The 12,818-nt window shown below is 32.5% G+C and overlaps 1 protein-coding gene across 1 annotated transcript; it reads left to right on the top strand.

Moving 5' to 3' along the window:
* The first annotated feature begins 2,465 nt into the window (after positions 1-2,465).
* LOC108284770 (histatin-1) lies at positions 2,466-10,513 on the top strand. The gene is made up of 6 exons (XM_017501654.2): positions 2,466-2,540; positions 5,252-5,315; positions 6,497-6,517; positions 6,595-6,624; positions 7,668-7,772; positions 10,278-10,513. Exons 1-5 carry the CDS (start codon positions 2,473-2,475, stop codon positions 7,725-7,727), a joined length of 243 nt encoding a protein of 80 aa, XP_017357143.1. The 5' UTR covers positions 2,466-2,472; the 3' UTR covers positions 7,728-7,772; positions 10,278-10,513.
* Positions 10,514-12,818: the final 2,305 nt, after the last annotated feature.

The raw sequence follows: 12,818 nt of genomic DNA, 5'->3' as shown, positions 1-12,818 counted from the left end.
TTAATTATAAAATATGAAGTCATGTTCTGGCCCATCAATCTTCTGAAATGGCCTACCGTTCCTAAAAGGTAAGACAATAACTAGCAGGAGAAGGTCACTACTGTGTTTCTAGTCCACCATGCTTGTTCCACCTGTCATACATAATCCCCACACTTCCTAAATTGGAGAAGCAGAAAATCACAGGTGAAATAATGTCTACATTTTGGTGTTCCAATATAAAATGTATATCACTTAGATTTAATTGTAGTTTTTAAATGAGTATATTTACACCTATCACTATTTCTTAATGGTAGTTTGCTGTTTGGTAGTGCTTTTGGACTATTTGCTTTTTGCTTACTAGAACATGAATATCTTAGATCCACTAGAACTGGGCCTAATATTGTTAGGCCAACAAACAAGTGAAATAAACCACAGGGAAGAAATGACAGGAGAATGAAAGGAAAAGAAGAAAGGAAGGAAACCATTTGACATTTTGCAATTAATTAAAGCAAGGTATATTTTTTCAAACCAGACGTGGTTTGGTAATTACTGAACCATGAGATGGTACAGTGGCTCATGCTTGTAATCCCAGCACTTTGAAAGGCCTAGGCACCAGAATCACTTGAGTTCAAAAGTTCAAGAACAGTGTCGGCAAAATGGTGAAACCCCATCTCTATAAAAAATAAAAATAAAAAATTAAGCAAGTGCAGTGGTGCATACCTATAGCTCTACCTACTGAGGGGAGGTTCACTTGAGCCCTGTAGTTCCAGACTGCAGTTAGTTCTAATTGCACCACTGCACTCCAGCCTGGGTAATGAATGCAGTACATTGACCTATTAAAAAAAAAAAAAAGTCACAGAATCCTATGTAATTCTTTTGAATTAAGCATGTAAAGAGAATAGGTTTGTTTTATGCCTAAAAGAGAACTTGTATCTACAATGCTTAGAAATTCCATGCCAAAAGAACAAGAATAATTTAAATCTGATTTACTTGAATAATATATTTGCCTAAATAAATAATTTATATTTTTGTAGATCACCTAGAGAATACCATAATTTCCAATATGACTGTTCAAATTAGCATAGATGATTTACCTGATAAACATTTCCTTTAAAAATCACACACAAATTTATTTTATTTTATTTTCTTATTTTACTTTAAGTTCTGGAATACAAGTGCAAAACATGCAGATTTGTTGCACAGGTAAACATATGCAATGATGGTTTGCTGCACCTATCAACCCATAATCTAGTTTCTAAACCCCACATGCATTAGCTATTTGCCCTGATGTTCTCCCTCCCTCCTGCCCTCAACCACAGGCCATGGTGGGTGTTGTTCCCTTCCCTGAATCATGCACAAATTAAAAACATAATTTCAATTAGTGTGATCAATCTAAAGGTGATGCATTTACAACTCTGTTATGTAGTTTTTCTATCTTTAAAGTACACAAACAATCTCCTGGAGATCTTCTTAAAATTCAGTTTCCAGGTGTACACCACAAGATTCTAACTCAGTAAGTTTGGAAAAGTAGACTAATAATCTGGATTTCAACAGGCACCAGCTGATGCTGATTGTGATGGTCGTATGTGGCACAACCTGAAGAACAACGGACTGGGCTATATAACTTATCTGAACTTTAGGAATGAGCTTTTAATACTCAATTCTTAGCATATCGAATTATTCAACCAGTAGCAAGTGGCTGAATTTTTATACATGTTTGCCTATGAATTAAATTAGAATTCTATTTTTCTCTTTCTGTATAATACAGTTATTTCAACAAATGGCCTCTATAAGGACATATCAGCCCCTGAAAACTCCAGGGAAGCAAACTCAAATTTCTAAACATGATAAATCAGTTTTAAAGCACCTAGAATCTTTTGGCATTAAATATGAGAATCCTTTTATCACATGGTATCCAAAAAATGACTGAGTTTTGGCAAATGTTTTTTTTTTTCACTTTATTACTTAAAATATTTTAAGTCAATGTTAAAAGTTAAAAATACAAGATAAATAATGATTTGTAGTAAAACTTTGGAAGTATAGAATGACTCCAATTTTATTATACCAATTATCGCTATTTACTAGAAAATGTATAAAATTTTGATAACATGGTTAGTATTATTTTCGACATAGCGCTGTTGCACCTTGAACATATATTTGTTGAAAAGTAGTTGATTATATTCTACCAGAATACCTTTATCACTGCAATCATTTCTATCCCTGGTTTCTTCCACCATGCTTTTCTGTTGTCTGACTCACTGATGCCTAGACTAACATCACGTGCCTGGATTAACATGTGATGGGTCCATTTGCTTTCTGTTTTCTTTGTCTTCACAATCATCTATTGTAAAATCACCTGGTTAAGTTTATTTTTAGAATTTGTAGAGACAGATTTTGGGCATTACTTTCCATTTCCATCATACGATCTCATAAGTGATGTTATTTGGAAAAACAAAAGGGAGATTCCAGTGTGTTTAAATACATCAGGCTTCTATGAAAGGACATCTCTTGAGGCTTCACCTCAGCTTCACTGACTTCTTGACTCTCCTCTTGAGGAAAAGGTAATATGTTCAAGTACAATCTAATATAATGTCTTAGCATAAGCTTTTGTTTCCTAAAATCAATTGTAACCCACTTATGAAAATGTATGTTATCTATTGACAACCTCTTATAAAGAAATAATGATCTTTTACTGGGATCTGAAGATGTTCTCCAGATATCAATTCCTATGAATTAACACCAGCAATCAACATGCAAAATAAATAATGTGGAATATGGTAATGTATTACATCCTCGCTGATGGTGGGACCTCAATGAACTCTTTTTATTTCCTTGCCTAGGTATATGATACCTACTTTCTTAATTATTACTTTTACATTTAACTTAAAGTAGAAGTTCAAATTTTACAAGAAGATACTGATGCATTCTCTCTTTGCAAATGTATTATTATAAAATTTAATTTTTTTAATTTACTTTCTTCTTAATAGTAAATTATTTTATTACTTTTTCACTGACCTTTCCATCATTTAAAACAGTTCTGTCATAATGCAAAACATATGCTGTATAACAATTAGTCTTTTCAATCTTACTAATTTATTTAACTCATTTATTTAACTAATTTATTTAACTCATTCATATGTGTTATGGCAGAAAAGAGTTTACTGTTCCAAATTTTTATTACTATGTTACTTGGTAAAATATGTTTTTCAAAACCATTAATTATGTATGGATTACCTATGTTTATTTATCTATCAGTGTATGTGTTAGTAAAAGAAGGCCACTTTCTTACAACAACACTAAAATTTTCATGCCTTTGGTATCATAAAGAGTTGTAGTAAGTTTTATCTATTAGATAATAGAAAATCTTCAAGAAATACATAATTTATATAGCGAGTTCTACAGTAGAAGTTTTCATTGAAATGAGGGAAGCAAAATGAATGAATAAATTGAATAAATAATAAAATAAATGTCAAAAATCATGAATTCTGCTTTCTATGATAGAGATGTAGGGCTGTTCAAGAGCAGAACATTTTGTTATGGTTAGATGAAAAATATTACTGTAATGTTCTATTGCAAGTGACAGGTAAGAGAGATTAGAAAAAAAATTTTAATTACCTATTAATGAATTATTTCACAGCTGCAATTAACAAGTAAAAATGCATGTAAGTCTTGTGGTAACTGTATTTTCCAATGGAAATGCTCTTATTTACATGTTTGTAATTTAAAAATAAGTAATCTGCTTTATTTTTTTTGTATCAGCAAAGGAACTGGATTCACTTGCATATGCATAATTATAAAAACATACCAGAGTCCCAGAGGAGGCTTTTTTTTTTTGAATGAATGAACCAATAGGTACATTTATTAAACTTTGACATTACCCTAGCTATATGGTAATGAGCACAACATAAAGTGGACAACATTTTCATGCATCATTAGAATATTAACATAGAATCACTATAGAGATAACCAGTTTAAGTGTTATAAATTACAAAATTGTACATTCAGCATTGTGTAACCTACACACTAGAGTTTGAAAAAGACTTTGTTATGAATGAGCTTTGCAGGAGACTCATACATTATGGACTTTATAAAACAAGGCTAGAAGCTGCTGGGCATTCACTGCAAAATGCTTTCTGATATATTGTTTATGCAAAGCAGGGATATGGGAGGGGGAAGCTATAATATATAACAAAGCAGAAATGCTGCAGAGGTGACGCCAAAAGTAATTAAATAAAAAAATAAGTAATTCCTTCATAATTAGTTCTCTACCCTTTGCCTACATATTATTCATATGTCACTAAAGTATTTTTAATATGAGGCTTTGTTGAATAATATTATTTGAAATATTAAATAGTCTTCACCAATTCAACTTCTCAAAGTAGCTACAAATATTTTCCTTTTCCAAACATATTCATTTTGTTTTTCTCTAACCAATATCATTCATGTTCTAATCTCAGGGTTAAACCAGCTATTCTCTAATAGAAACCTGGCTCACATTCGCTGACTTTATTATGAAACAAGTCTTCATTGCTTGTCATTCTGTCATCTAAATATCACTTATAAACCTTAATTAGCATTCTTAATGTCAATATCTAAGTCGCCTGCAATGTCACAATAACCGAAGTGGTCATGTTTTCTCCAGTTATGTCCTCCCTACCTGCTGAACTGTTTGCACTTTCAACATCCTTTCTGCTCTATTTTATTTCTTTGCAATCTCCCAACACTTCCATTTCCTCATTCCATATAACCCAACTCAAGTTTGCCTTTATTCATTACCTTCTTATTCCCATTCTCTTGGTCTATTTATGATGTCCATTTGTGTGTTTCTTTAGCATACTAATATTTCCAAATCAGAGCACACACCTTTACTTACCAATTCATGAGGCCCTGCCCAGGGCTCACACCTGTTATCCGAACATTTTGAAAGGCCAAGCAGGAAGATTGCTAGAGCCCAGGAGTTTGAGAAAAGCCTGGGCAATATAGTGAGACTAAAAACATTTTCTACTAAAAGAAAAAAAAAAAAAGAAAATATCTGGGCATGGTGCCACATACTTTCAGATCCAGCTATAAGTGGGACTAGGGAGGCTAAGGTGGTAGGATGGCTTGAGCCCAGGTGATCCAGGCTGCAATGATCTATGCTTATGCCACTGCACTCTGGCCTGGAAAACAGAGCATGTCTTCCAGTGTTTGAAACATAATGTGACCAATAGAAGTGTGTTGAATGAATGCAAGAAAGAATGTGATTACTGATTTTTCATGTATGATTTTATAGGACTCAGCCAACTATGAAGTTTCTTGTCTTTGCTTTCATCTTGGCTCTTATAGTCTCCATGGTTGTAAGTATATCTGGAAATTTTAAAGAATATATTCATGGTACTTATCCCAAGGGTCTGTCTTATTCCTTTTGTTCTGGCATACACTCATGTTGACTTCAATATTGCTTTATAAGCCTAAATATTTCCATATAAAAAATTCTTTGAATTAACTTATGTAAGTTCTTTAATGACTTATAAAAGATATATATTACAGACCTATAAACACTCAAGTACAGTTACTTTAATGTAAAAGTAAAAGAAAATTAAGTGAGCTTCATAAATATTTGGGACTGAGAACTGTGAAAATGTCCTTATAAAAAGCTCTAGACCATCTAAAGTTAGAAATCTGAGAAAAGAATAAAGTGCACAAAATAGAACCCAAGTATTAGAGGGTGTCAGGATAGGAATTTTCAATTCATTTCTTGAACAGCATAACTGTTAAAGCTAGCATACAATTATTTAATTATTTCTAAAATAAAGCTGCCTATTTTTTTTACCATAAAACAGATCTCTATATTTATTAAGTGTCATGAGTTCCCAGCTTATGTTGTCATTTACTATTGTGCATTACTAGGTAAAGTACTTGATCTCTCTGGAGCTCTTTCTACTTCTCTACCTCCACCTCCTCTCCCTCTTTCTATGAAGTTAATAGAGAATTGGTCACAAAAAAATAATAATACTCAACTTATTCACTAAATTATAAAGAACGTTTCAAAAACCAAATTGGTTATGAGATCACAGTTTATCACATTATTTTATTATAAAAGGATAGAAGTAGAAAACATAAACGTATAAGAAGAACATAGAAAAGTATAATGCCTGCCTCTATTAGCAAATAAAATATTTGTATTTTAGTAGCTTTTGAGCTAAATAGAACATATTCATATAAAAAACAATCCAGTGTTTCATTTTTCAGTTTCCACTCTCTTATTCGCCAGTGATAGACATTTCCTGCATTTCATAAAAAAGATATATAAACCAAAATTAATTGATATTTGAATATAGCACATTAGTTATAGAGAAGGTTATCCTTTACTCATCTTAAAAGTGTCATAAAGCTAAAATAACTAACTTAGTGTGTCATCAACCCAAGAATGCCTCCATTCTGTTGAATCACAATTGTGGCCAGGTCAATATTTATACTTACTTTTGAATTATAAAATTAAAATATTAATTATTTTCTAATTTTCTTTTTCTCCAAGGGAGCTGATTCACACGAAGAGGTAAGACATTCCCATTTACTGGAAAACTTGATAATCGAACATATATTGAATTTTTAATCTTTCTTTTCATTTCACAGAAACATCATGGGCATAGAAGAAAACACCATGTAAGTGTTCTGATAATATGCACTCTGAATAAGTTTTCTTCTCTGATCATTTATTCTCCTAGAAGAATTGACAGCTGTCCCTCAAAAATATGGATATCATTAATTGCTAAAGTGTACACTGATTTCATTTATTTATGATGCAAAGGCAAAAAGTCACAAATACCTTGTGTCTTAACAGCATTTCAGCAGAAACTCAGTTCCACCCTAAATAAGTCAATTGTCACTTACTCTCTGAGAACTTAAGTATCTTTTTCCTGTAAATAATTATATTTACCTAAAGAATAGTTGAAATCCTAATTATATGAAGTATTACATATGCCTAATGAAGCATAGAAGCAACTCATTTAATATGGTCAGTTCCTACGTTCTGAATTTTTGAGGATGATAAACTCATTAAATTAAACTGACTATGCTAAATTAGAAAGAAAATTTTATTTATTTAATATTTTTCTAAACATTTGTATATAAAATCTCATATCATTTTGACATGTAATATCAATATGAATAGGTGTTCAAAAATTCTCCTTAATAGTATAGAAGTACATATGTTAAAAAAGCACCAAGTAAAAATATACATAAAAACGGATGGACTATTTTTGATAACAGTAGTGGGTGTGAAAGAATATAGTAATTGTAAAGGAATGTAAGCTCACTAAAAGAAGGAGATGAAGAAGCACCACCTAAGTTGGAAACAGTAACTTACTTTCCATAATACTCAATAGTGAGCAAAATAGTAGCTTGGAGGAAATATATTAAAGAAGATTTAAACTATTTATAAAGAGATTACCTATAATCAGTGTTTCTACATGTGATGTCACAAAAATGTCAACACACAGTAAATACTTTACCATTTCACCTGCTTTTAAATATTTTTCTGACAAAAAAGAAAAATCTAACTAAAAGTTTGAAAACATTTATGTAGATAATATACAAGGTCCTAACAACTTTAACATCTAAGCTTTTAATGATAGTTTTTGTGAAACACTTACACTGTCGTTATCTCTATTCTCCGCAATTTGCTCTCTCCTTTTTTGTGTATGCAGGAAAAGCATCGTTCATATCGAGAATTTCAACCATATGGATACTATGGATCATATTATTAGTATGACAGTTGATATCCTCAGTAACCATGGGGCATGATTATAGAGGTAAGCTGACTCTAGTTACTTTTCTTTCTAGGACTATCAACCTCAGCAGTTAAAACAAGAAAAAACAAACAAACAAACAAATGCCTTAAAGCCAACAACCATTCCTGTTTAAGAAATGTAGTATGGGTTAGCTCCTTGAAGTGTATTGATTTATATAAATGCTTCTGAGGCTGTAGCTGTCTGGCATTATTTCTTAGGTCTCTATTCTATTCCATTGGTCTGTTTGTCTGTTTTGGTGCCAGTACCATGTTGTTTTGGTAACTGCAGCTTTGTAGTATAGCTTGAAGTCAGGTAGCCTGATGCCTCCAGCTTTGTTCTTTTTGCTTAGGATTACCTTGTCTACATGGGTGCATCTTTGGATACATGTAAAATTTTAAGTAGTTTTTCTATTTTGGTGAATATTGTCAATGGTAGTTTGATGGGAATAGCATTGAATTCATAAATTGCTTTGGGCAGTACGGCTGTTTTCATGATATTGATTCTTCTTATCCATGTGAATGAAATGTTTTTCCATTTGTTTGTATTCTCTCTTATTTTCTTGAGCAGTAGTTTGTAGTTCTCCTTGAAGAGGTCCTTTGTTAGCTGTATTCCTAGGTATCTTATTCTTCTTGTAGCAATTGTAATTGGGAGTCACTTCATGATTTGGCTCTCTGCTTGCCATCTGATATTCAACAATCCTGACAAAAACAAGTAATGAGGAAAGAATTTTCAATTCAACAAATGATGTCTAGCCATATGCAGAAAACTGAAACTGGACCCCTTCCATACCCCTTATACAAAAATTGACTCAAGGTGGCTTAAAAACATAAAGGTGAAACCCCAAACCATAAAAACCTGAGAAGAAAACTTAGTTGGCAACATTCAGGACATAGGCATGGGAAAAATTTCATGAAGAAAATGCCAAAAGCAATGGAAAACAAAAGCTGAAATTGACAAATGGGATCTAGTTAAACTAAAGAATGGCTATATACCCAAAGGAATATAAATCATTCTACTGTAAATATGCACACGTATGTTTATTGCAGTTTCATTTACAATAGCAAAGGCTTGGAACCAACCCAAATACCCAGAGAATGATGTAATGGATAGAGAAAATGTGGCGCATATACACAATGGAATAGTATGCAGCTATAAAAAGGAACGAGATCCTGTCATGTGCAGGTACATGGATGAAGCTGGAAGCCATCATTCTCAGCTAACTACAGGAACAGAAAACCAAACATCACATTGTCTCACTCACAATTGGGAGTTGAACAGTGAGAACACATGGACACAGGGAGGGGAACAACACACACCAGAGACAGGCAGTAGGGGGTGAGAAAGGTAACTTAGAGGACTGATCAATAGGTGCAGCAAACCACTATGGTGCACGTATACCTATGTAACAAACCTGCACTTTCTGCACATGTATCCCAGAACTTAAAGTAAAATAAAAACCAAATAAAATAGCCTCTAAGGGAAAGCTTCTGTTCTCTACTGTTAAGAGGCCTGAGCTCTGGGTAAAGAAACTCCTACGTTTGTATCCTGACCCTGACAACTAAGTTTCATGATCTTAAACTATTTCTAATCTACTCCAAACCTCAGTTTTCTAGTCAAAAAAATAGTTATAATAATACTTAAGCTCTTTACAGAATTGGTAAGAATATTGAGCAATATTATTTAGAAACCCTTGATCAGGAAGGTATATGATTGTGGCCACAGGCTTCTCTGCCACTAAATCTGTACCTGGATGTTATTTGAAATTTTCTGTCCTAAAATATAATCTTTGCAGAAGTTGCACAACCACCATCTGGTAACTCATGAGAAATTTACACTTTATGCCTAAGTAACTCTAATGAGCAATTGCTATAGGAATTACTAACATAATATCAACAGGGAGATGGGAATTTTCAAGGAAATAGGAAATGGGAAATGGTAACAATTTCCTTTTTAGAAATTCGGTTTTATTTATCTATATTCACAGCATATAATGCTACAAAATCTATGAGATATTAAATATTACACTTTAAAATAAAGCAATTTTTTAGAAATTAAAGAGTAGTGTTCGACAATTCTAAGTTGAAATAATTCATAAGATTTCAAATATTTTTAAATGTTTAGGGGAATTTTATTCCTATTGAATTCCTGCTCTTTGTGATATGGGGAAAAAGCCTGAAGTTGATTAGATATTTGCTGATGACATTTAAGGAAGGATATATTTAAAATATTATTTGGTGAAAAGAGATGAAATGTATAGGCTATATTTAAGTGATAGAATAAAATAAGATGATGATGGAAAACCTCAAAAAATTTAAATTTAAATTTCAGATGCTGAATGATAATTCTTACTTATTCTGATACCCACTTAATGAGTACTTAATTGTCCACTCTGTCTCAAATATTATTTTGGTTCCTGAATTATAATAAATTAAACTATCTATAAATAGATAGTACCAGGAAGAGTATAAACTTATTTACAAGAGTATCAATTTTAGAGATAAAGTTTTATTTTCCTTTTCTTCACAGGTTTGACCGGCAAATTCACTTTTCACACCTGTGTTCTCATTTGTCCTGAAGAATTATCAGAAAGCAATGCAGAATAAAAGAATGACCATGATTTACTACATTCTGTGTTTCATGATACTTACCTTTCAAATTATCATTTGATTAGATACTTGAAATTTAAACTGTTAACCTTTTTTCATTGCTGTTTCTGAGTAAATTAAATTCATTCTTCTCTAAAACAATAAATTTCAAGCACATTATTATGTGTATGCTATTTCTCTTTTTTATATTTACATATATAAAGATTTCTTTCTTTACTTCACTTTCCCAGTTTGAGAGGCAATTATGAATTCAGCATGTTATATTTACTCATTTTATCTTACAAACACATGGTCCTCAATCACATCTAGATTACTAGACCTATTGATGACAACATTTGATTTGCCTCCAGTGTCCTTTGCCACAGCACATTTCTTAGCCTCGAACATTCTCATATTTCTTATCTCAGGCCCTTTAGGCCAGAAGATATCCCCATGTCACTCCACAACAGTTCACAGGCACTCAGAACACAAACTGTCTAATGTTCTCTATCGGTTTGTGAATATATCCATTGAACAAAAACGTATTGAGTGATCCCAGCTGTCAGACACTGTTCTAGATGCTGCAGTCACAGAAAGAGAGTCAAAAGCCCTGCTGTCGGAGCTTTTACATGCAGTTGGGAGATGAAGACAAAAAGTAAACAAATAACACATGACTATGGCAATAATAAGTGTGCTAAGGAAGTATAAGGCAAGACTCGGATATAGAGACAGCCTCAAGTAGGAGAGTCAAGGATAACCTCTCTGGTAGAATGACCTTTTAGAAAAGATATAAATTAAGTATGGGAGTGAGGATGAAGAAAGACATTTTCAAGCAGAAGAAATAACAAGTACAAATTCATTGTGAACTTTTGGTTACATATGAGTTGTAGAATAGTTTTTTTCACTCTTGTGTAAAATAATGGTAAGTTCATAGGCGTGGCATTGAATCTGTATATTGTTTTGGACAGTATAGCCATTTTAATGATAAAAATTCTTCTAATCCATGAACATGGAATGTTTTTCATTTGTTTGTGTCTTCTGTGATTTCTTTCAGCAATGTTTCATAGTTCTCCCTGTAGAAATCTTTCACCTCCTTGGTTAGATGTATTTATAGGTTTTTATTTTTTTTTGTGGCTATTGTAAATGAGATTGTGTTCTTGATTTGGTGCTCACCTTGTACATTATTCATGAATAGAAATGCTACTGACTTTTGTGTACTAATTTTGTATCCTAAAACTGTATTGAAGCAGTTTTTCAGTTCCAAGAGTCTTCTGGTTGAGCCTTTAGGGTTTTGTAGGTGTTGAATCATATTTCCATGAATAGAGAGAATCTGACTTCTTCTTTTCCTATTTTTTATGACTGTATCTTATTGATAGCCCTTTCTATCTCTTTCAATAGTATGTTGAATAGGAGTAGTGTGATTGGACATCCTTTTCTTGCTCCAGTTCTCAAGGGGAATGCTTCCAGCTTTTGCCTATTCAGTATGATGATGTCTGTGGGTTTTTCACAGCCAGTTCTTCTTATTTGGAGATATGTTCCTTCAATGGCTAGTTCGTTAAGAGTTTTATCATAAAGAAATGTTGATTTTTATCAAAGCTCTTTCTGCATGTTAAGATGATTATATGGTTTTTGCTTTTAATCCTATTTATGTGGCCAATCACATTTATTGATTTATGTATGGTGAACCAATCTTGCATCTCTGGAACGAAGCCTGTTTGACAATGGTGAATTAACTTTTTGATGTGCTCTTGGCATTGGTTTGCTAGCATTTTGTTGAGGATTTTGCATCTATGTTCACCAAATATATTGGCCTGTAGTTTTTGTTTGTTTGTTTGTTTTTTGTTTGTTTTGTGTGTGTGTGTGTGTGTGTGTGTGTGTGTGTGTGTGTGCACGCGTTGTCTTTGCCAGGTTTTGGTATTGCAGTGATTCTGGCTTCACAGAATTACTTATAGAGAAATCTCTCCTCCTCATTTTTTTTGGAGAAGCTTTAGTATGATTGGTGCCAGCTCTTCTCAGTATGTCTGGTAGAATTAAGCTGTGAATCTATGTGGTCTGAGGTTTCTTTTCTTTTCTTTTTTTTTTTTTTTTGTAGCTTTTTAATTACTGACTCAATAATTAAACTCAATGTTTGTCTGTTCCAGGTATCAATTTCTTCCTGGTTCAATCTTGAGAGATTGTCTGTTTCCAGGAACGTATTCATTTTTGCTCAATTTACTACTTGTGCACATACAGGTGTTCATAATTTTCTCTGAGGATCTTTGTAATTCTGTGGGCTCAGTTTTAAAGTCACCTTTGTCATTTCTGTTTGCTCTTATTTGAATCTTGGCTTTTTGTTATTAATCTAGCTGGAAACCTATTGATCTCATTTATTGTTTCAAAAACTTAACTTTCGGTTTCCTTGATTTCTTGTATGGTTTTTAGTTCCAAGTTCCATTTACAGAATTTGTTTCTAATCCTTTTTTCTTTCTTTCTTTTTTTTTTT

The sequence above is a fragment of the Cebus imitator genome, unplaced genomic scaffold (assembly GCF_001604975.1).
Source record: "Cebus imitator isolate Cc_AM_T3 unplaced genomic scaffold, Cebus_imitator-1.0 Scaffold283, whole genome shotgun sequence".
NCBI lineage: Eukaryota > Metazoa > Chordata > Mammalia > Primates > Cebidae > Cebus > Cebus imitator.
This window is presented reverse-complemented; position numbering and strand designations above follow the sequence as displayed.

Bases quoted from the DNA above. Each gene is read 5' to 3' on its own strand.
- LOC108284770 (XM_017501654.2), top strand. From the start codon at position 2,473: ATGAAAGGACATCTCTTGAGGCTTCACCTCAGCTTCACTGACTTCTTG. The intron at 2,541-5,251 runs GTAATATGTTCA...ATGATTTTATAG, and splicing joins ACTCTCCTCTTGAGGAAAAG to GACTCAGCCAACTATGAAGT. The intron at 5,316-6,496 runs GTAAGTATATCT...TTTTTCTCCAAG, and splicing joins CTCTTATAGTCTCCATGGTT to GGAGCTGATTCACACGAAGA.